At 40.1% G+C, this 24,089-nt stretch overlaps 1 protein-coding gene across 1 annotated transcript; it reads left to right on the forward strand.

Moving 5' to 3' along the window:
- Nucleotides 1-1,623: 1,623 nt before the first annotated feature.
- Nucleotides 1,624-23,276, forward strand: LRRC55 (leucine rich repeat containing 55). The gene is made up of 3 exons (XM_042473042.1): nucleotides 1,624-1,924; nucleotides 3,269-5,038; nucleotides 21,285-23,276. The coding sequence occupies exons 2-3, from the start codon at nucleotides 4,369-4,371 to the stop codon at nucleotides 21,518-21,520; spliced, it is 906 nt and encodes a 301-aa protein (XP_042328976.1). The 5' UTR covers nucleotides 1,624-1,924; nucleotides 3,269-4,368; the 3' UTR covers nucleotides 21,521-23,276.
- Nucleotides 23,277-24,089: the final 813 nt, after the last annotated feature.

A 24,089-nucleotide genomic window follows, 5' to 3' on the forward strand; every position in this document is an offset into this window, starting at 1 on the left:
TAGTTTTTGTTTTGGCAGGCCTTAGATGGCTCATTGCTGGGGTGCAAGGAAGCCTGGCATAACGTGCTGTACTGGGTTTTTGGTTGTTGCTGTTTTTTTAAAAAAAAAAAAAAGTTTTGCTTTTAACTGTTTTTAATTCTATTTAATAATTTTTAATTTTTTGTATTATTATTATTATTATTATTATTATTTATATAGCGCTGTAGATTTACACAGCGCTGTACATACAAACAATAAAATAGATAAACTTGCCCATGGCATACAGTCTAAGAAATAATAGCATAATACATAACAATACACAAAAGGATTCAATATGAAGTTTAAAACTGTATCTTTTGTGTACTGTAAGCTGTCTTGAGTCCTAGACTGGGGAAATGGCAGAATGTAAATAAATATAACAAAAGCAGCAATGACAACAACAATTGCCACATGATCTGTCAGGGGGAAAATTGAGAACTGATAGTCTGAAGGTTGTAGGCCACCCGGTTTTCTGTGATCACTTTTAGGACACACACCTCACTGATGGCCTGCCAAAAAGATGCTTTAATCTGTCTGATATTTGGCCAGTTTAAGTTTAAATTGTACCTAATTAAGTTTTAAATTAGCATATACCAAAATCTTATGCATCTGAGGTGGAAATGTGGAGACATTTATGTACTGCTGTGCCTTTTGAGGTTTAGCTGGCAAATGATCCAGCTGCATTTCTGAAGTCCATCTCAGGCAGGAGGTTCCTTTGCAACCTAGTGAGATCTTGAAATGAGAACCAATTAATATCTCCCCCAGGGAGGACTCCATACATAAAGCGAAAAAGCCAACCTCTCTCCTGGGTGTTTGCACCATCTGCCTTCCCCACCAGATGCCAGCAACATGAAAACAGACATGAAACATTCCCTAATAGGTGCCAAACCCCTACAGGGAAAGAAGAAAAATAACCCCCTCAAGTAGGGAATGATAAATAACTAATCAAAAGATCTTGTGAGGCAGCAGTAGGCCACAAAGGTGGCAGGGAAGTGGGGTGAGAACACCAATATGGCTGCCAGGGCAACATGTCTACTGTCTCAATCTAGGAAGAGGAAGAGCTCATCTCCAAGCAAGGCCAGGTGAAGATGCACAACGTTTGGAAGAAGATGCATAATATTTCCGACATTTCCTCATTGCTGATGGTGATGGATGCTTCCCTCAGAGAAAAGCCAGCCAACAAAGAGAAGCTGCTTCTCCAGCATCTCTTATTTATTCCCAGTCATTTTTTTTCTGAGCATGTGTGTGCTTGTGTGTCTCCCTGCCTGCTTTATCTTTTGCTGTCCATGTCTGTCTCCCAGGACTCCAGCCGCCCCCCCCCCGTCTGCTTGAATCTGCTTCCCCCTTCCCCCTATGTGTGTCCTCACTCTGTTATCTCTGGGATCCCATGGGTGCCTTTTTTTATTCCATCAATGCCTTCATCCTGATGCTCTCCCCCTCCCTCCTTCCCTGCTGCCTCAGCTCAGTGGGGTCTGCAGCCAGCACTCCTGTTGCTCAGAGATGAGGAGGCAGTTGCTAAGAGACAGTGAAACGTCAGTACCTGGCCCTCAAGGAAAAAAGAGAGAGAAAGAGAGAGAGAGAGAGAGAGCAGGGAGGGGAGAGAAGGCGAAGGAGGGAAGAGGAGGTGGGGAAAGACCTGGCTGAAATGACACACATGCACACGCACCCAGCAACAGCATCTGCGAGTCCATAAGACGCTGACATTGAAATTCCCTTGGCACCTCCTTGTCTTCTAGAGGCACAGATGAAGGAAGGGTGAAAGGAGGCAAGAGGAAGCAGAAGGGAATGGGAAGGCACAGTCTCTGTCACGAAGCAGGAGACCCTCTCAAAGGATGGAATGAAGTCAGGATCAGAGCTGAGCTGAGCGACCAAAAAATTAGCAATATATAGATGTCCTCTCCACAGAGTAAGTATCTTCTTTGAAGAAATGATGCCAGGATGTGGCAGGGAAAAGCCAGGAGGGACTGCGCACTCACTGAGTCTCAGTGAGAAAAGTAAGGTTTCGGGGTTCCCCTTATGTCGCGTGAACAGGGTGTGTTTTGAGTGGGTGAAGGTGGACGGTACATTGGAAGGATGAGAAGAGAAGGCAATGGGTGCAAGTATATGCAAAAGATAGGATGTGAGCACTGCAAGGCATGTAGGTAAATGATTTTTACTTATATTTTTACTTGCTTGGTGTTCAGGAAAAACAGGGAATGAAAGGAAGCAGGGAAAGAAAGAGACAAAAAGAAGGAACTGAGAAAGGTTGGGGATATGCCAGAGGAAAAAGCTATGGGAGGAGAAAGAGGCAAGAATGGAAGTATAATTCAGGTCAGGCAAGTGCATGTGTCAAGCGGTGAACAGAGGGCTCAGGAATAAAAGACAAGTGGGGATTCTGAGAGATGGAGCCAATTCTCCTGCAAAACAAAATTTCAAGTTCTCTGTGGAGAGAGGTCAAAAGGTGCTCCACATCTCAAGGTGGCGCAAGAAGGCACAAGATGCCTCAGCAGACCCCTTTGGATGGGTGGTGCCCTTCAGCTGGGCCTGGCATAGTAGAAAACAATGTAGGACGTTCCAAATGAAATGCATTGACAAAGGGTAACTGAAAAACAGGAGTTAGATGCAGAACTGAAATGTATTAAGCCCGCCATAATTCTTAGCCAAAACTAAAACTGATATATTAATTTGTTCTTCTGGCCTTTTATGATAAATTCACTCCATGGCCAACTGACTAGGGAGACATATGTAGGTCACATTCCCATTTTTTCCATCTATACTAAAGTCTGTGAATAGTGAAATAGCAAAGAAAGAAAAGAAAATATAAAGATAATTGTGTGGAGTCCATAGAAAAATACAATATACAAAGGCTCTAGATCAGAAGTAAGGGACTTGAGCTGTGCTTTGTGAATAGTTGAGAATAGCTAATGTTATAAATGATGCTGAAGAAGGAAGCAGACCATAGTGTGATGTCAGGTTAAACACAGTGGCAGCTGGTAGCTCCCATATCTGTAGGGTGGTTAACCCATTCTTGCTTTTGGTGTAAACTTTATCCAAGGTGCCCAAGTATCGCCAAATTAGGTTCAGCAACTTGCACAGTTCCTTTAATCCTGAACTAAGATGAGGAACAGATTCACAGCCCATCACAAGTTGAATATATAAGTAGTACAAGAATGACAAAAAGATTGTGGTCCCAGCAGGATCAGGAAAAAGCTGAAAGTTGATCAATGACATCTTTTCAAAATCTTTGATCCATATTATGTTTTATTGGCAGGTTACTCAACAAGAATCCTGCTAATGTCTGCTGTGAACAAAGACCAAGCTTATAGGAGAACGTCATATCTCTTGTCCTGGCCCTTTTATTTTATTCAGATCCTGTGGACATTCTCATTTACTCTCATATATCTGGGTCAGCATTTTAAAGAGAGAAACACCATGATTCTAAGCTGTCAGTTCTATGGAATTCTGTGGCTTTTTTGGTAGTTCCAAAGTAAGGAGCACTCTCATAAACTGAACAATGACTGCCTATCTTCTTCCAAGACAAAAGAAGTCATGGACTCCTATGTGGCTTGTATCCAGCCTTAGTTCCTCTTGACCTTTTCAAGAGAGCCTCCCCAACTCTTATCTCCAGTTTAGCAACACACTTATCAGGGGTATGCTGACACATGGAAATGGAATATGGAGAGTTCTTAAAACTTCATGTTTCATTTATGAATGCTCAGTTCTAATGACACATCAGTGATGAGACCTTTAAAAACATCTCTAATGTCCTTTCTAATGGCACCTCTCCTCCTCCAGGAGAAAACCCTGTCAGTTCTATAGAACTGCAAGTGGATGTACCAGAACTGCAAAATTTATTTGACTCACTATATATGTCTCGTGTGACAAAGAACATCAGCATCTTATGTCTCCAAGAGATAACACAAGGTAAAAATAAGTTTTAAAAAGGAACAAATATTCTTTTAATTCAAGCTGAAGAGATTCGAGGATCAACAAACACTGGGTAAAACCACCAACTTTATTTGCATATGTTTCTTTTTGCCATATACTTTTGATTTCTCCATAGACCAAGGCAAGGTTCATCAGACATGTATGTATACTGTTAGATTTTTCTTTTCTACTTGCCCTCCTACAGGGGAAAAAAGATATCCAGGCAGCTAAATTAACTACTAAAGGTCATCAGCTTCTGGCCCAACTAGAGCTCTTTTATGGTACATACTTCTATAAGTGCCTCAATATTAGGTTCATTGTCCCACCTTCCTCCCAGCCAGATTGTAGCAGCCTTCATATTTAATTTGCATATTTCTGTCTCCACCCACTGCTCTCCCTTCTAGATTGGCCTTTCCTCTGCCATGTAGCTTTTAGCTTGCCAAAATGAGTGCAGACTACGTCCAACTGGGAGGAGAGCAGTTTGTACCCCATGGCTACCCTTCCGTGATATTCAGCCCTTTCCTTGTAGCAGTGGTGGTGGTCTTTGCTAGTGCTGTCACTGGCTGTCCAGTCCTGTGCACATGTCGCAGCCAGGTTGTGGATTGCAGTGGGCTTCGACTCTTTTCAGTGCCACCTGATCTTCCGTTGGACACTCGAAACTTAAGTCTGGCTCACAACCGCCTCACAACTATCCCTCCTGGATACCTTACCTGTTATACCGAGCTGAGGATGTTGGACTTGCGGAACAACTCCCTTGTTGAATTACCTGTTGGACTCTTTTTGACCTCCAAGCGCCTGTCCCACCTGGACTTGAGCTACAACAACTTGACTCACTTGGTGGCCGATATGTTCCAGGAGGCCTACAATCTGGTGCATATTGACTTGAGCCACAATCCCTGGCTCAGGAAGGTACACCCCCAGGCTTTCCGGGGCTTGGTCCAACTACGTGACCTTGATCTCAGCTATGGGGGCCTGTCTTTCCTTAGCCTTGAAGCCCTGGAGGGTCTCACAGGCTTGGTGACTCTTCAGATTGGAGGCAATCCCTGGGTGTGCGGTTGCACCATGGAGCCACTGCTGAAGTGGCTGAGAAATAGGATCCAACGGTGCATGTCAGGTAGGTGAAATTCAATGACAGTTCATTTCTTAGCTTCAGATTTGGGATTTGTTCTCTTACATCTTACTCCTTACATCTCCATTTGAAGTATGAGCCTTCAGTCTCTCAGGGAGCTACTGTAAGACTAAGGGCTTTTTCACACTACAGCACAAAATTACAGCACTATGATTCCATTTCACCATCATGCTAACATCCTGTGGAATCCTGGGGTTTATAGTGTGAGGAGGCACCAGAGGAGTTTTCTGGCTGAGAATTCTAAATGCCTCTCCCTAAACTGCAAATCCCAGAAGTCCATTGGGAGTAGAAATGGCTGGTACCTAAGAAAACTAAAAAGTACTGTTGGATCATGGAAAATTCATACCAGGAAAAATATTCTGTTTTTCCCACACCTATTAAACCAATTGTTATCAGGAAATAATTTTCCCTACACCATTTACTAGACATTCTAAGTGAGGTGATAAACTGTTATTCTAACTACAAACTGTTTAGAGATCTTTGAAGTTTCACCAAGGAGATATAGAGAGATGGAAATCATGACATTGCAGTACTTTGTTCCAATCACATTAAGAATCAGGAAAGACTGCTATAAATAAGTTATGCTTGTTTATCCAGCCTTCCCATCACTTGTTTAAGCTGATAATCCAAACTGATCTTTTAAAATCACAAGGCAAGACCAGATAGTTCCTAAGGGAGACAAGCAATAACCCAAGGAATCCAAAAGCATTTTGGTCCTCCTGTGAAGATATAAGAGAACAGAATGGACTGTACTTAGAAGAGTTACTTTTGGGAGACCACAGTTCCCATAATTCCCTATACTGTACAGCCATTTGGGTAGTTGTAGTGCAAAAAAGCATTGGAAATTGATACAAAATGATAGCAGGAAAAATGCATTGGATAGGATTCAGTAGCAAAACACAGGCATGCTTTCTTTTCCTGGGTCCCTTGAGGCACACCTGCTGGAAGAACAGTATGTTGGGCCCTTGGTATCCACTAGGGTTTGGTTCCAGGATCCCCTGTGGATACCAAAATCATGGATGCTCAAGTCGGACTGTACAGTATTGATGTCCAATAGTGGCAGATCACTGAAGTGCCTGTGCATGGTCACGTGTTGAGATTGCAAACAAGTCAGCAAAAGGAGTGACAGCTTGGTCATAACATGATTTATAAGTCCAAGTCATCCCTTCCTGGGCCCCATTCAGATTGTTGTACTCTACCCTAAAGTCATCAGATCTTGATTGATCTTGGAAGTTAAACAAGGTCAGCCCTGGTTAGTGCTTGGAAGGGAAACCACCAAGAAATAACAGGTGCTGTAAGTTGTATTTCAGAGGAAGAAACTGGAAAAATCACCTCTGAGTATTCCTTGCCTAAGAAAACCTCAGGAAATTTATGGAGTCATGATATGTCAACAGGTGATTTGAAGGTACATACATACATACACACTTGTCCCAGTGAGCATCAGTGAATTGGGAGCTTTTAATTGTTTTGGGACTGGCTGAGCAAAAAGACTGTGCCTATGAGCCAATTGTTATTGTTGTGTGCCTTCAAGTCATTTCTGACTTGTGGCAACCCTAAGGCAAACCCATCATGGGTTTTTCTTGGCAGAGAGGTTTTGCCATTGCTGTCCTCTGAGGCCGAGAGAATGTGACTTGTCCAAGGTCACCCAGTCGGTTTTATGGCTGAGGGGGAATTGAACCCTGTTCTCCAGTCATAGTCCACCACTCAAACTGCTATGCCACATTGAACCAAACTGACTAAGTAATGGAGTCAGGCACTTCACTCCATGCATCTGATGAAGTAGATTTAAGTCCATGAAAGTTTATGCTACCAACTTCTTTCTTTCTTAGTCTCAAAGATACTACAGTACAAGATTAGTTTGCATATTGAGAAAAGGGAGAGTTTTGTTTATTTTTCCTCCTCTTGCAACAGTGATTCTATGGAGGGGAGGTTGTAAGGGGTGGTGTCAAATATTTAAAACTTTGGTGGAAAGGACAGGGCAGAAACAATCATGGATGAGTTCCCCGAGGCCACCATAAAGATGCAGGGGGGCAATTAACCTCTGATTCTGCTGCCTGGGGATGTGGAACCCAGGATAAAATAAAGTTAGAATAAAGGAATCTTGTTAGGGCTTGCCAGGATAGCCAGGATAACACAGCCATAACCCTGGCCTTCTTCAATTCCTAAAGGTGTGGTTGGATGAGGCAAGAGCATTAAGAGCACTACTTCTGTCAGAGGGCAGTGCCACATTCCTCTTTAGGCAAACGTGCTTGGATATTGCTTCTGCCTCAGCCAGTTCCTACTCAGCCAGTGTGTCACATATTCTCCTTTTGTTAAAATGAATAAAGCTTTGGGCTGAATATGATGCATTTCACCTCTTTATTACAGGATACACTGAAACAAAAGGAGGGTTTCAAAGAAGCAAGTTAGAGGAGCAGTGGCTGCTGAAAAGCTACATAGCCACATTGAAAACTAGTCATCTTTAGCCTCTGGCTAAATAGGGACCTCAGAATAATCCCTAGTAGACCTTTCACTTCTCCAGATTTCCACAAGCCTAGTGATGGTCACTTCATTAGTGGTGTAGCTGTGTGAGGAGGGCAAATTGAAGACAAGCTGAACATGCCCAGCTTTTTCCACATTTCTTCATATGTTTTGTTCTCTACGACTCCTATCATCCTTGTTGCCTTCTCTGAACATGCTCCACCTTGTCTATATCCTTCCTAAAATGTAGTGTCCCAGACTGAACACATTATTCCAGATGAGGCCTGATCAGCCCAGACTATAATGGGACTATTACTTCTCTTGACCTGGAAACCATGATTCTGTTAATGAAGCTAAAATAGCATTTGCCTTCTTTGCTGCACTACATTGCTGGTTTATGTTCAATTTATATGTAGAGAGATTTTGTAGTACCTTTGAGACTACACTGTAACTGAAAGAAAGAAGTTGGCAGTATGAGCTTTGATAGACTTCAGTCTACTTCCTCAGATGCATTTAGTGGAGTGGAAACCAGGGACAGACATAGACAGATAGGTAGATAGATAGATAGATAGATAGATAGATAGATAGATAGATAGATGGATATGTCATTGGTATGTGAGAATGTCAATTCAAATTCAAAATCCTTTGTGTATGGAAATGAAGTAGCAAGTCAAGTTTTAATGATGGTCGTTAGTGAACAAAGTCATTGGGAGCCAGCCAATGTGTATGGAAATGAAGATTTGTTTGAGTACAAACCTCAAATAGGTACTCACCCACAGGAAGACACATGACACAGATGGGGACACAGGTACTAACCCTTGCCAAAAACCAAGATGCCAACTCTGCTCCCACATTTATCCAGGAAATGTCATCACAAGACCTAATGGCATCACCCACAATATTAGAGGGACCTTCATGTGTTCATCCTCCAATGTGATTAATGTCATCAATGCCTATCAGTACTCTGCATTGGACAAACAGGCCAGTCCCTGCGCTAGAGGATAAATGGACATAAATCAGACATTAGGAATGGGAATAAATAAAACCAGTGGCAGAACATTCCAATCTCCCTGGGGATTCCATCTCAGACCTCAGAACAGAACAAAAGAATTACAAAGGTAGATTGGAAATACAAACAGAAGAACTGGAGTTCATGCATAAACTACAGTCAATAGATTGAACAAGGATAATGGCTTCCTGGCTCACTATACACATTTCAACACTATCTGACCCCATCCTCAGGGGAGTGAGGGCATTCTACACTCATCTGTTCTCCCTACCTACACGCTAGTTTCCAAAGCCAAACTGGTCTTACCACTTCATTTCCATACACAATGGCTAGCTCCCAATGTCTTTGTTCACTAATAACCATACTTAAAACTAGACTTGCTACTTCATTTCCATACACAATGGATTTTGAATTTGAACTGACATTCTCACATACTAATGGTGTACTGTATATATGTCTGTCCCTGCTTTGCACTCCACTAAATCATAGAATCATAGATTTGGAAGAGACCCCAAGGGCCATCCAGTCCAGCCCCCTGCCATGCAGGAACTCACAATCAAAGCATCCCTAACCGATGGCCATCCAGCCTCAGTTTAAAGACTTCTAAGGAAGGAGACTCCACTACACTCCGAGGGAGTGTGTTCCACGGTCCAACAGCCCTTACTGTCAGGAAGTTCCTCCTAATGTTGAGGTGGAATCTCTTTTCCTGTAGCTTGCATCCATTGTTCCAGGGCCTGTTCTCTGGAGCAGCAGAAAACAAACTTGCTCCCTCTTCAATATGGCATCCCTTTAAGTATTTAAACAGGGCTATCATATTATTATTATTATTATTATTATTATTATTATTTGTATCCCGCCTCTCCCTGTATTGGATCGAGGTGGGTAACAACAAACATAAGAACAATAAAAATAAACACAAGCCACAAGTAAAAAACATAGCAAAACATATAAAATCCAATTCCCTATCATATCACCTCTTAACCTTCTCTTCTCCAGGCTAAATATCCCTAGCTCCCTTAGTTGTTCCTCATAGGGCATGGTTTCCAGACCCTTCACCATAGTCTGAAGTCTATGAAAGCTCATGCTGTCAACTTATTTCTTTCAGTTAGTCTCAAAGGTGCTAGAAGATCTCTCTACATACCTATTTTACAGACTAATTTGGCTGTATCTTTGAATTTGGATTTGTTAAGTTCCTGCAATACTAGAAAATTGGGGAACAGATGAAATTTTCATTTGGGGAGGTAGAATTCTTTAAGAGAGGCAATGCCTTTATTGCTGCTGCCACCCCAGCTACCTCCCTGTACCTTGTCATCTGTCTGGGGGCTATAGTTGATTGGCCTTTGGTGCAGCTGCAACCACCAGCCCATGGAGGGCTCTTAAGGGACAAAGGGATTTTTGAAAGAACTCTCTGGCCATATGGAAGTCTGAGGCAATGCTCACAGTATCACACAGTTGGATGCTAGACAACCAGCTCTCCCCACAGTTAGATGGCCACATGGGGAGTTTTTCAATAACTATATCACTATTCTGCAAATGGTCTTCTGAGACCACTCAGAGACATCCGATCCATTAAAATCAAATTGCTGTCAGAGCCGAATAGAAATTATATATGCTGGGCAAGCTGCCCTTGTGATATGCCATTATGCTGCTCTCCTCACTCCTCTCTTGTGTCCTTGTAAAGTGACAGATCCCAGGTTGCATGAGGAATCATAAATAAGCATCCTTTCCCAATCTCACTCTCTTGATCCAGTCCATGCAAGATTAGTTCTTATCTAACCTTCTTGCTTATTTTACAAGCTGCAAACTAGAGATCCTGGGGACAGAAAATCCTGCCTCTGTCATGCCAGCAGAAGGCTGTCCTACCTTAACCCCTTGACTCCTTGTTACAGCATCCTTAGAATATTGATTTTATATAGCAGGCCATGAAGGGGAAGATTGCCATCCATCTTGTTTAGACAACATTTTCTCACTTGAAGCTTAGTGAGACTATTAGATATGACTTAATACCAAAACACTGACATTAGGGATTGCATGTTGAATGGGGGCATTTCCAGAAATGGGAATAATTAGACAGTTATCTAGCTTGTATGCCTGCCTCCTGTTTTGGGAATGCCAGAACCAAAGTTTCGGTTTCCATTAGTACAGGGAGGTATTTTTAAACTCTCAGCATTTGAAAGGCTTTCTGAAGAACCCAGTATGCTCAGAGGAACCAGTTCACACAGGATAGAAAAATCAAATGATACTGAACTGTATCATTTCAGTTTTCAGGTAAGGTTGCACATTTGAATGATACCCCCATCCACTAGACAGAAAAACTGAACACCTCTTGAAGAATTTTAATTTCAAATCCTTCTTCTTTGGCATACTAGTTTTTTCTTTTGTTTTTAAAGTGGGGACATTCAGAAATGTCTACAGACATAGATCCGCAGCCTGGAGGTTTTCAATCCAAGAAGAGCTGCCCAATATGGTTCTGCTGAGTCTGTCATAAATAAAAGTGAGATGTGGGGAAAAGTCAGGAAGTGTAAAATGGGGATGGGGCAGAAGAAAGAAAATGATAATGAGTGATGAGTTAAGGTAAACTTGGTAAATTTCTGGGTTTTCCGTAACAAAAGCTAAATAAATAAACTTGCTAAGAAGTCTTGTAGCATTCAGTATATTCCAACATGAACTTTAAAGGACTGGAGCACATTTCATCACATTCATGAAGCATCTTGGGGAGAAACTATATGAACTGGCATTGATAAAAGAGAACTGAAATACAAGGGGCTCTCTACAGAGATGAGGACATGGATGAGGATAATATTCATTTATATTCTGCCTTTCTCTCAGTAATTAAACTCAGGGCAGCTAACATGCTATAACAACAATACAGATTAAAATTATGCAAAAGCTTCAGTAAATGTATGAATGGAAAACTATTTTGAAAACAACTGAACAAATGACAAAGTTAAAAATGTTATACATTAAACATGTTAAAATTCATTAAAAGGCAACACAAAAGCCTTAAAAACAGCACTGCACAGTCACTTCCGGGTTGGAATGGCGTCCCGCTAAGACGATCTCCGCGAGGGCTCCGGGGAGACGTCTTGACTGAGTAGGAATTCCTGATGCCAGGAGTCCCTGTCTACCAGGAAAATTCTTCTTAAAGAAAGAAGAATCCGAGGGGGCTCGGCGCAAGACACCAGTACCGTCTCTGGAGCTGAGGAATCAGCAGTAAGTCCACCTCACTAAGTGAGGTAGGACAGAAGCCATAGGAGACGGGAGGTCTGTAGAGCAACCCACGCCCGCTCAGTCCAAGGGCTTCGGCCACAGGGACGACCGCCAATCTTTTTTAAAAAAAAGGGATACCAACGAGGGAAGTGGCTGGGATCGCGCTTCTCCTGAAGAGTAACAACTGGGAGTAAACCCCATAGGATTGGTAATATTTGTAGCTGCCCTGAGTCCAGAAGAGTGAATTGAAAGCAATGTGGTGTTTTGTTAAATAACTCCAGAGAAAATGGCTAGCCCTTTAACAAATTAGCCCATTTGAATAACCGGATCTATAAGTGTGTGAGGAACGGAGGAAGTTTGCTGGAGCGTTAAGGGAGGAGAGAAGACCTTGAAGGTTTTTTGAAATAGTCTTGGACTTCTTAAACATTGTAGATTGGGTAGCAAATATTGTGGACTGAATTTAGACCTTGGTTTCTAAATGGAGCACCCAGGACCGAATGGACTTTAAATTGTAAAAATCTTTAAAAGTTAAGTGCGGCGACAAGTGCGGAGAGGGGAGGAGGGAGGAGAGAGAAGATACTGATAAGGACTTTAATAAGGACTTCGGAAAGATAAACAGTAAGAAACGGCCTTGAGAAACCCACCTGTGCTTGATGGTCCGGCATGATTTGGAGAGGAGGGGCAACAGATAGAGCAGCGGCGCGTGGGGGAGTTTGAAGAGAGAGGAGTCCGGAGGCTGCTGTGAGAGGGGAGGAGAAAGAAGAGAGGACAGACCAAAGAGGTGAAGTTTGGAAGGGCGAAGAGGAAGTGGAATAACCCGCCGGAAGAGACACAGTGGTGATAATATCACAGAGGAGAAGGCGCCAGAGAGGCTCGCTGGAGGACCAGGACTAAAAAAGAAAAGGACTATAGGAAACCTAAGATTTGATTAAGGACATTTTGAAACTGAAACACATTTGGTAAGAGTAAGAGTGTTGACTGGGGGTGGGAGGAAAGAATAAATAAAATATAGATAAAAGAGGTTGCTTATACAATAAGAGAATATCTTGAGAAGGTTTGGTAAAAGAAAAGAAAAGGAGAAGAAAAGGGAAAAAGAAAAAAATTGTGGGAAGTACAAAGGCTTATTTAGGTGTATTGGGGATTTTGGAGAAGTATTTATTCTGAAGGATTCTCTGTTGTCTTTTTTTTATTTTTATTTTTATTTTTATTATTTATTTATTTTTATTTTTTTTTATGCCACCCTCAGAGTATTGAAGGCTAGTTTGGTATAGGGGGGAAAGGGATGAATTATGAAGTGCTAATTAATTGAATTGTGAATTAATAGAATTGATTAAATAATTGGGAATTATTTGGAATTAAATATATAATATTAAGTTTAAAAAAATTATTATAGATTATAGATTATATTATAGATTATTATAGATGTGAAGGGTTGGAGAGCTCTATGAATAAAGAGTAGATATACTTGCAGTAGAGAAGTAGGAATTAATTTAGATTAAAGTGAAGAAGGAGGGTGTAAAGAGTGAAGATTTTTGTATTGAATAGATTGAATTATAGAAAGTGGGGCTTAGTTCTAATTATTACAATTGTTTGGTGGGTTTTGTCATTAATTAATAGAAAAAGAAGATTGATTGGAACAACTAAAGACATAAAGGGAATATGAACACTAGGCATCAAACCCTGAAAGCGCAATCCCAGGCCCAAAATCCAAGAAGAAATTCAACTGAAAAAATCAACACACCGGATATGAATCAATTAATTCTAGATAAAATAGAAAATTTGTCGGCAAGTCTATCTGCTAATTTGGCCAAGGAAATGAACAACTTTAAAAAAGAAATTAAACAAGAGATAAGGTCAGATCTGAAGGAAATTAGGGCGGATCTGAAAGAGATTTAAAAAACGGTTGAAAATTTAACGATAGAAATTCAAGGAATTAAACAAAGAGTGGACATTCTAGAATTTAGAAGTGAGAAATTAGAAACAGATTATGGAAAACTACTAAGCAAGAGAGATGATGATTTGGATGAAAGAGCGCTTTGGGAACAGAAACTGAAAGAGAAATGTGTAAAAATAAGAGGGATCCCAGAGGATAAAGACGAGAAATTAGAAGAGACTCTAATTGAAGAAATAGCAAAATACTTAGAAAAAGATTCGGTTTTTTTCGAGGATGAAATTGACAATTTGTACAGAGTGAACTCGCAGGTAGCTAAACAGAGAGGGCTCCCAAGGGACGTGATTTTATATTTCGTAAGGAAACGTACCAGGGATCTATTTTTAGCCAAACATAACGATTCTCCCTTCAAATTTAAGGGGGTGGAATTGAAAATATTAAAAGATATCCCAGGGTGTATTCTGAGAAAAAGAAGGGAGTACAATGCATTAACGGCAGTCTTAAGAAGAGAAGGTATCTCATATCGGTGGGATTTGCCTGAGGGATTAACTTTTTGGTGGCGTAAAAAGAGAATTAAAATTGCCTCCCCTGATCAAGCGAGAAGTTTTTTGAGAAGAGTGGATGAACAAAGGAGAGAAGAGGATAAGGAAGAGGAAGATATTAACCGACAAAGACAAAATGACGAAGGGAGACAAGAACTCCAAGTAAGCTCAGAAGGTAGTGCGGGTCAATTAAATTTGCAAGAACTCCTTGAAGAGGAAGAGAGATTAAGAAGGGAAGAAAGAAACGAACAAGATAAAGAAGAAGAATTGTTGGAGAATTAATCATTATTGTCCTGGGTGTGCCTATTTGAAAGGTTAAACCCTTGACTTATATTTTATTTATTTCCAGTGCCTTAATAAAATTTAACTTGATAATTCTAACTAACGAGGTGGTGTGTGTTAGACGATACATTGGGGTTATAATGGAGAAATTAAATATAATAACTTGGAATGTCCAGGGTTTAAACACCCCCCAGAAGAGAAAGAAAGTCTTTTATTACTTACAAAAACTAAAACTGGACATAATATGCCTTCAAGAAACGAGAATAAAAGATAAGGATAAAAAATACTTAATTTGTGCAAAACAAGGTCAAGAATTTATATCGGCCTCTAAAGTAAAGAGAAAAGGAGTGGTTATATATATAAATAATAAGTACAAATCTAGGACAGTCTATAACGACAATGAGGGTCATGTTATAATGGTGGAATTATCATATAAGGAGCAAAATTTTCTTTTGGTGGGGGTGTATGGTCCATTGGAAAACAAAAACAAATTTTACAAAAAGCTAAAAGATAAACTAAGTAATTTAACAACAGAAAATATAATAATACTTGGTGACTTTAATGGAGTGATAAACCCTTTAATGGATAGATTTTCGGAGAAAAAATTAAAAATAAATCAAGGAAAATTGCCGCAAGAATTTTTTGACTTAATGAAAACACACTCATTAGGGGATATGTGGAGAATAAAAAATGGGGACAATAAAGATTTCACATTTTATTCTAGCCCTCATAAGACATGGTCTAGGATCGATACTATTTTAACTTCGTTGCATCTAGGTAAAAATATTGGAAAGGTGAAAATAATTCCAAAAGTATGGTCGGATCATTGTCCAGTCCAATTGGATTTACAATTAAGAAAAAGAGATTATAACTGGCAATTAAATACAGGTTTACTGAAAGACGATAAAATTGTAAAGGAACTGAAGCAAAATATTGAATGGTACTTTAAGGAAAATCTTAATGGTGAGACGTCAATACAAACGACTTGGGACGCAATGAAGGCGGTAGTAAGAGGATGGTTAATTAAAAAATCATCTGAAAAAAAGAAAATTAGAGAGGAAAAATTGAATAAGATTAATGATGAGTTGAAAAAGAAGGAACTGTTATTACAGAATGACCCAAATAATAAGAAAATTCAATATGACCTGAAATTTTTGCAAGCCCAAGCTAGAGGATATTTAGTAGAGGATATGGCAAGAAAAATTAAATATGTGAAACAGAGATACTTTGAAGGAGCAAATAAATCAGGGAAAATTTTGGCTTATCAATTGAAAAAAGAAAAAGCCAAGAGAACAATAACAATCCTTAAAAATGGAAGTGAAGTCATCACCGATCAGAAAAAAATAAAAGCAGCATTTTTGACATATTACAAGGATTTGTATAGGGAAGGTCATGTAGAGGAGGTAAAGGTAGCCAAATATCTGGGAAAGATAGATTTGACTGAATTTACAGAAGAACAAAGAGATAGATTAAAAGGACCGATTAATGAACAAGAGTTAACTCTGGCAATCGCTTCCAGTAAATCTGGGAAATCGCCAGGTCCGGACGGTTTTTCAAGTGAATTTTACAAAGTTTGTATAGATCAAATTAAACAACCGTTGCTGGAATTGATGAATGAGGTTAGAATGGATAAGATACCCCAAACATGGACACAATCCAATACGATATTGATACCGAAAGAAGGGAAGGATTTATCAAGTCCCCAAAATTATAGGCCAATTTCACTATTAAATTCGGATTACAAACTATTTGTTTCAATATTGGCAGAAAGACTAAAAATGATTTTAAAAGATTGGAGACATCCTGATCAGAATGGATTTCTTCCAAATAGAAAAATTAAGGATAATATTAGGAATATTGTTAATCTGATTCATGAAAAAAAAATAGAGAAAAAGATGGCTATGTATTTTATCGATGCCGAAAAGGCCTTCAACAATATCGATTGGAAGTACATGTTTGGGGTATTGGCGAGGATAAAAGCGGGACCTCTATTTATAAAGATGATCCGAACAATATATACAAAACAAGAGACCAGAATTATAGTCAATGACGAGAGGACTAGACCATGTGAGATAAAGAAAGGGGTTAGACAAGGGTGTCCCTTGTCCCCACTTTTATTTATTTTGGCTTTAGAACCTTTGTTAATGAAAATTAGAGAAAACCAAGCAATCGAAGGCTATAAATATAAAGGAGAGGAATATAAACTCAGAGCCTTTGCCGATGATGTGGTATTAACAATAGCAAACCCTATGGAGAGTTGCGATCATTTACTGAAAATCTTGAAGAAATTTGGAAGTGTTTCGGGCTATCGAGTTAATGTGGAAAAGACTAAAATCTTAGCTTTGAACCTAACACCAGAAGAAAAGAAGTTTTTAGAACAGAGGACGAACTTTAGGGTTGAGAAAAAGATTACATATTTAGGCTGTGTGTTGACAGCCAAAAACCCGGACCTTTTTAGAAATAATTATGATAAAATTTGGGCCACAATTATAAAAGAATTAGAAAGATGGGACAGATTGAATTTGTCATGGATGGGGAGGATCGCCACAATTAAGATGATGGTCCTGCCAAAAATGATGTATTATTTTCAAACACTCCCGATAATAATAAATGACAAACCATTTGTGAAATGGGAAAAAGAGTTAAATAAATTTATTTGGAAAAATAAGAAGGCAAGGGTTAAAGCAAGAACAATGCAAGATGCAGTGAATAAAGGTGGTATGGCACTCCCGAATTTGAAGTGGTATTACTATGCGGCAGTGTTTGATTGGCTAATAGATTGGATTAGACTGGATAATAGAAGGGTACTAAACTTAGAGAAAATGGATTTAAAATTTGGTCTCCACGCCTACTTGATATATGGGAAAAATAAAATGGACAGATGTTTTAACGATCATATTATAAGAAAATCCCTGTTTAGGGTTTGGAGTAGATATAAAAGAAGATGTTGTCCAGTGATACCATTGTGGACCTCCCCCAATGAAGCTTTTTTTAATCGAGTGGTTATAAGGGAAAAATGTTGGATAACATATAAACAATTAACAATCACGTCAGAAGGAGGGAGAAGGATAAAAACACAAGAGGAATTGGAAATGGAGGGACTGAAATGTGATTGGTTTTCATATAGACAATTTAAAGAAAGATTTATAATGGATAAAAAATTAGAGGATGTAGGGGTGGGAGATCCACAAGTAGAGAAGATTATATTAAATCCGAAGAAGAGAATTGCGAAACTCTATAATTATATTAGAGAGAATGAATTGGAAACAGAAATTATAAAGGACTATATGATCAAATGGCCCAATGACTTAAAAGAAAAGATCCAATTAAGGCAATGGGGAAAAGTGTGGAATGGGAGATTAAAAATAACACCCAGTGTAGAAGTTAAAGAAAATGTATACAAATCATTGTTCAGGTGGTATTTGACCCCTTTTAAACTCTCTAAAATGTTCAACCAAAGTAGTGTTTGTTGGAAGTGTAAAAAAGAAGTTGGAACATACTTGCACTGCTGGTGGAGCTGCCCTGAAGTAAGTAGGTTTTGGAAAAAGATACAAAAAGAAATTAAAGAAATGGTGAAAATAAGAGAAAAACCGAACCCCGCAATGTATCTTCTAAACATCACTGACCTATGTAAAGAAGAATCTTATAAAGAAAAAATACTATTTTATATGATTGTGGCCGCGAGGGCTGAAATTGCTAAGAAGTGGAAGACGGAAGAAATACCCTCAATTGAGGACTGGCAATTAAAGGTGATGGAATATTTTGAAATGGAAAAATTAACGAACCTGATTGGAAAAGAACCTATAGAGGAATTCAATAAGGAATGGGACCCATGGATTAAATATGGGGCTAATAAGGGATTTATAAACTCCGGATGAGAGGAGAATAGTAGATCTCTGAACCAGGGGTAATAATCGATACAATGCTTATATAAGTGGTAGATTATTTCTTATGGTGAATATATAGAGTATAGTCATTAGAAAGTGAAGAGTTTGTTTGGGTATGTTGCCAATAAGGAAGGTGGAAGAAGCGGTCCTAAGGAAGTTTGAAGAGAAAGAAGAAGTAACAACAAGATCTTCGTAAAATATAAAATGTAAAGATTTTATTTTGTATGTTAAGTGTCTGTTTATTGTTTGTTAATAAAATTAATTAAAAAAAAACAGCACTGCACAGCAAGAAAGGCCCACACTAATCAGTTTCTAAAAGTCTGAAAGCATAAAAATGTTTTAATTTGCTGATAGAATGAGAGCAAGGACAAGGCCATTATGGCTCCAAAGTCTGAGAACAGTCACCAAGAAGATCCTCTCCTTTTGCACACCAAATGAGCCTGGGAAAATGTTGGGACAGAGAGAAAGGTCTCTCTAATTGATCTAATGTACTCAGAAAGGGAGATGCAGTCCTTCAAATAGCCTGGACCCAAGCTGTATAGGGCCCATTCCCACTTACCGGAAAATCCATTTCCTGAACTGATTCCTGAAACCAGTTCTGAAAAACGTAGTTCCCACTATGTTTGCGCCGATTTCAGGAATTGGTTCAGGAATCGGCAAGTGGTGGGGGACAGCTTGATTGTCCAGCCCATCTCTAGCCTCTCCTGACCCCCAAATCCTCGGCCCAGCCTCCTTACTGGCTTCTTTGGCCACTGACTGAGTTCCCTGCAGCCTTTTTAAAAATTTTCCGCAGCCAGGCAGGCCGGAAGGAGGTTGCAGAGAAGTCGAGAGAAAGCCGGGAAGGAGGTTGCAAGGCTTCCAGCTTCTCTGTGACCTCCTTCCAGCCTCCCTGGCCATGGGAAATTTTTAAAAAGGTGCAGGGAAGCCAGTCAGTGGCCAAAGAAGCTGGTAAGGAGGCTGGGCTGGGGATTTGGAGGCCAGGAGAGGCTGGGCCATGCCAGCTGGTCCCCTGGGCCCGGCTGCCAGTGGGAACCAGGGCAGATTCGAATCTGATTCAAATCCGCCTAGTTCCCACTTGGGCTGAATCGATATATTTTTAAATAAATCGATTCAACCCAAAAAAACATCTCATCTTCCCAGCATCTTTTTGACGCAGGTTAAATAGGCAAAAATGGTCAAAAAGCATCCCCCCCCCCCCCGTTTCTGAATCAATTTCTAAAATCAGATTCAGTGGGAACCATGCCTGTTTAACCCAGATCCTGATTCCAATTTAAACGTAGTGGGAACAAGGCCATAGAGATCATCACAAGCACTTTGAATTGTGCCCAGAAATGGATCGACAGCCAGTGGATCTGTTGAAACAAGTGAGTTGTGGGCTCCCTGTAGACAACTCTAGTTAACATTCTGGCTGCAGGTCTTTGAGAAGTAAAGTTTCTGAGCACTTTTCAAAGGCTGCCCCACACAGAGCAAATTACCGTAATCCAAATGGAATGTAACCAAGGCATATGTTTCCATGGCCAGCTCCAGCTTCTTCAGGAACAGGTACAATTGACTCCCTAGCTTTAACTGCACAAATGCACTCCTGATCACCACTGAAACCTGAACCTTTAGGCTCAGTACTGAACCCAGGAATACTGTTCAAACTTCAAATCTGCATTTTCAGGGGGAGTGTAACCCCATCAAACATATGGAATCCTTATTCCCATATCTATCTTTTGACTGCCCAGGAGCTTCAATTTGTTTGCCTTCATCCAGTCCATTTTAGCTGTTAAGCATCAGTTTAACACAGAAACAGTTTTCTTGGAATTAGATGGAAAGGAGTAATAGTCCAGTTTCAACATACCGATGACACTCAAAATTTGGGAGAGCCTTTCCCAGCAATTTGATGTAGATGTTAAATAGCACAGGGGACAAACCAGAACACTGAGGGACTCCTCAGGCCAAGGAGTTGAGCAGGAATTCCCCAGACTTATCCTCTGAAAGCATGCCTTCAGAAAGAAACAGAGCAACTGTAAATCAGTGTCTCTTTCCAGAATACCATGGTCAATAGTACTGCAAGCTGTCAAGAAGCCCAACAGAGCCAACAAAGAAACATTCTCCCATCAGTTCCCAGCATAGATCATCCTCCAAGATGACAAAAGCTGTCTCTGCCCCATAACTGAAATTAGACTGAAATGGATCTAAATACCAATACAGTGGGCCCTTGTTATCTGCTGGAGTTTGGTTCCAGGACCTCCCATGGATAACAAAATCTGTAGATGCTCAAATCCCATTGAATACAATGGCATAGCAAAATGGTGTCCCTTATATAAAACAACAAAATCAAGGTTATAATTATAATTTTATTTATGCTTGAATCTGTGGATAAAAAAATCTGTGGATATGGAGGGCCAACTCTACATCAAGGTATCAGATCTAAATGGATTTAGATACCAGATGTACTGGTACATTTAGTAATGTACCAAGGAAACTGGTGACTTAAAATACAGATGCATATAGAGTCTATTCTGATGAATACATAATCCAGCCAGAGACACATTCCTTGCCTACAAAAAAATTCCAACTATTAAAGATGTGGATCTGGACAGTAATGGGAAAGCAGTGCAGTGGATGAAGGATGAAACAATGCTTCCCCCCTTCCCAATTCAGATTAATTTATGACAAAGTGAGCAAATTGCTGTCTCTTTATCTCAATTCTTCATCAGGGGAAAGAGGCAGAACTGGCTGTTTGCATATATGAAATACCTTAACTTTCAGATGCTGAATGCAAAGCCCAAATTGGATCGAGTGCTCACTTTGTGAATTCCGGGGGCAGGGAGGAATGTGAAGTAGTCCGGAAATCTATGGATAATCTATCCCTGCCCTCAACTTTCAAGGTTGTTGGGGTTTTTGTTTTGTTTTGTTTTGTTTTGGCATAAACATGTGTTACTCTGATTGGTTCTTATTTCAGATACACAGCTGGCAGAATGCCGGGAACCACCTGAAGTGGAAGGAGCCCCTTTGTTTTCCCTGACGGAGGAGAGCTTCAAGGCCTGCCACCTGACCCTGACACTGGATGATTATCTCTTCATTGCCTTTGTGGGTTTTGTAGTTTCCATTGCTTCAGTTGCCACCAACTTTCTTCTAGGCATCACGGCCAACTGTTGCCACCGTTGGAGCAAGGCAAACGAGGATGAGGAGATGTAGCCACATGGCCTGATCCTTGCAGCTCCTGCATTGCTTACTGCCAGGGGGATGTTGAGGGCTATCATGTTCAGGGGAAGCAAAAGGACTTGTCTTTTCCCTGCTCTGCCATTTTTTTGAGACTTCCTTCTCACCAGCTCCTGGACAAGAGCACTGGACCAGACCGCCAATGACCAGTCTTTCTTACTGGAGACAGGGGACAGGGCCAGCAAGAGTAGAGAGATTGAAGTGTGCCTTGTACAATCCTTTTCACACTGGAAACACCCAGTGAGCCATGTCTAAAAAATGACAGGAAAGCTTTGATAAGACAGTCAAGCCATTCTTCATCCTTTGCTCTGACATGCACAGCAGTGTACATGTACATATACACACATTGTACTCACACATACTTTTTGCACCCTTTTCAGTCCAAGCATTGAGTTCACAGCCATAGCATCAAAAACATTCATATCTACTCTTGTTTTCATGTCATATTCAACTACTGATTGATGTCATGGAAAAAATCAACGGCTTTTCCCATTAGAGGATCTGAAGCTTTCTTTCTAAGCATCCCATCCCATTATTGCATAGTTCTGATAGCTGTCCTTCTCCAGGTTGGAAGAATTGTATTTCAAACCATTCCAACAAATGCCAGTGGCCATGCTTTCAATTTATTTCTATATACAACGCTTTCATTATTAGGCTTCCCAAGATAATTTTAAAAGCAAAAAAGGGCCAGATAAACCCATATTTAAAGCTATTATTCATCACTATTGCTACAATTTGCACAAGTGTTTGCTGGGTCTACAAGTGGCCTTTTACAAGCCAGCTGTTGCTTTAGGTGGCTAATGGTTAAAGGGTTTCTGACTTGGGAAGAAACCCCTATACAGTATATGTATAGGTTGCACATGAAAATGAAGGAAAACCTTACAATAAAGACTCATCACATCCCAGTGTGTCATTCAGAAAGGAAGGGGCAGCATGTGATTTAACAAAGTTGGGATGGCAAGTACAATACTGTACTGAGGACAGACTGGAAGTGACTGTAGATCAGGGTAGGTGAGACTAAAAAACTTGAATTGAATCAGCACATTCAAGGCTTAGCCACAGAGGCAAAAAAAAATAAAATAAAAAAAAGACTACAAAGAAAACAAAAGCTGCAATGTAACAACTTGCCTGAGAAAGATTTTTAAGAGAATAAAGTTATAAATGGTTAAAATTGGGTATTTTAATAATTTATAACTTTATTCTCTTAAAATCCTTTCTCAGGCAAGTTTTGAATTCTTCATAGTATCTGCAACTTTGATTTTCTTCAAGTCTTTTTTGTAAACATGTACACACATTTTGAGGTTGTATCAGTTTTATACCCATTTAATTGTCATCGTTTACCCCCAAAAAATCTTAGGAATTGTAGTTTGGCCCAAATGTTCCAAATTTCTTCTATCAGAGATCCCTAGCTCCAGAACAAATAAGGAGTAAACCAAGCCAGTAGTGTAGATAATAGGTCCTTTGAGCATTTCAGGGTTCTTTTGGCTTTGCTCAAAGCTCTGGCAGCAGGTGGTGCTACAAGTCAGGACTGAAAGCACCAAGGCATGGCATAAGATTAGAAGGCAACATCAAGTCTAGTTATAGGAGAGATGGTTTTCCCTTGATCACAAACCACTGAAGTGAAGAAAGTTTGCAGGGAAGACTCTGGCATTTATTTCTGATTCTTAACCCCCTTTGCTATCCCAAGCCATTTCATATTCTCCCACACCCAACATAAGAACATTTTGTTTACTTTAACCCTTAGTGATCCAAAATCTCTAAGCTATGGCAAGAGGGACTAATGCACATAAAGGATATATATTTATTTATATGTATTTTTCCAAGATCACATAGGATGCCAAAGTCAAAGAAAGGAACAGAATCTAGGGTGTCTCTTCTTGGATTATTCCATACAGGCTTTATTCTACAAATCCAGCTCCTTGGAAGAGACAAACTGATGGACATAAGGACATTAATTGAGAACATATCTACTGCATCCAGACCCACCATGCTAATAGTGCTCATAGTGGTGAACCTGGACAAGACATGAGGATTCAGATGCCTAACTGGCATGTCAGACTCTTAAGACCAACAATAGCCAATGTTCCCAGCAGAGGAACCACCTTATAAAGCCTATAACCATCTCCTAGAGATATCTGTGTGCCCTGACTATAGTTGATGTACATTGAAACTTGTGATTTTTTTTAAAAAAGAAACTGTATAGAAATAGGACCAAACAAGATACTGGATGCTGCAGGGAGGGAGGGGGCTGGGAAGAGTGAAGAGACCAAGAGTTTCTGCCTTTCTCACTCACCAAAAATCAGGAAGTTAGCAGGTTAAAAAACTGCCCATAAAGGGCAGAATCATTTCAGAGTACACTCACATAACCATTCTTTCTTTTTACCATGCTGAGGTTTTGTTCCCCTAACCACTTCATGGTGAGATTGACTTAGAGCTGAATGTTCACACAGGATCTGGAGCCAATCCTACCATTAGTCAGGGTGAGGCAGCCTGCATCAGGCAAATTATTTCAGGGTCCCCCTAGAGCAGCAAACTGTCTATATAT

The sequence above is a fragment of the Sceloporus undulatus genome, chromosome 1 (genome assembly GCF_019175285.1).
Source record: "Sceloporus undulatus isolate JIND9_A2432 ecotype Alabama chromosome 1, SceUnd_v1.1, whole genome shotgun sequence".
In the NCBI taxonomy this organism is placed as follows: Eukaryota; Metazoa; Chordata; class Lepidosauria; order Squamata; family Phrynosomatidae; genus Sceloporus; species Sceloporus undulatus.

Excerpts from the sequence above, each read along its gene's own strand:
- LRRC55 (XM_042473042.1), top strand. The coding sequence starts at position 4,369 with ATGAGTGCAGACTACGTCCAACTGGGAGGAGAGCAGTTTGTACCCCAT. Across the intron at positions 5,039-21,284 it reads GATCCAACGGTGCATGTCAG|ATACACAGCTGGCAGAATGC; the intron begins GTAGGTGAAATT and ends TTCTTATTTCAG.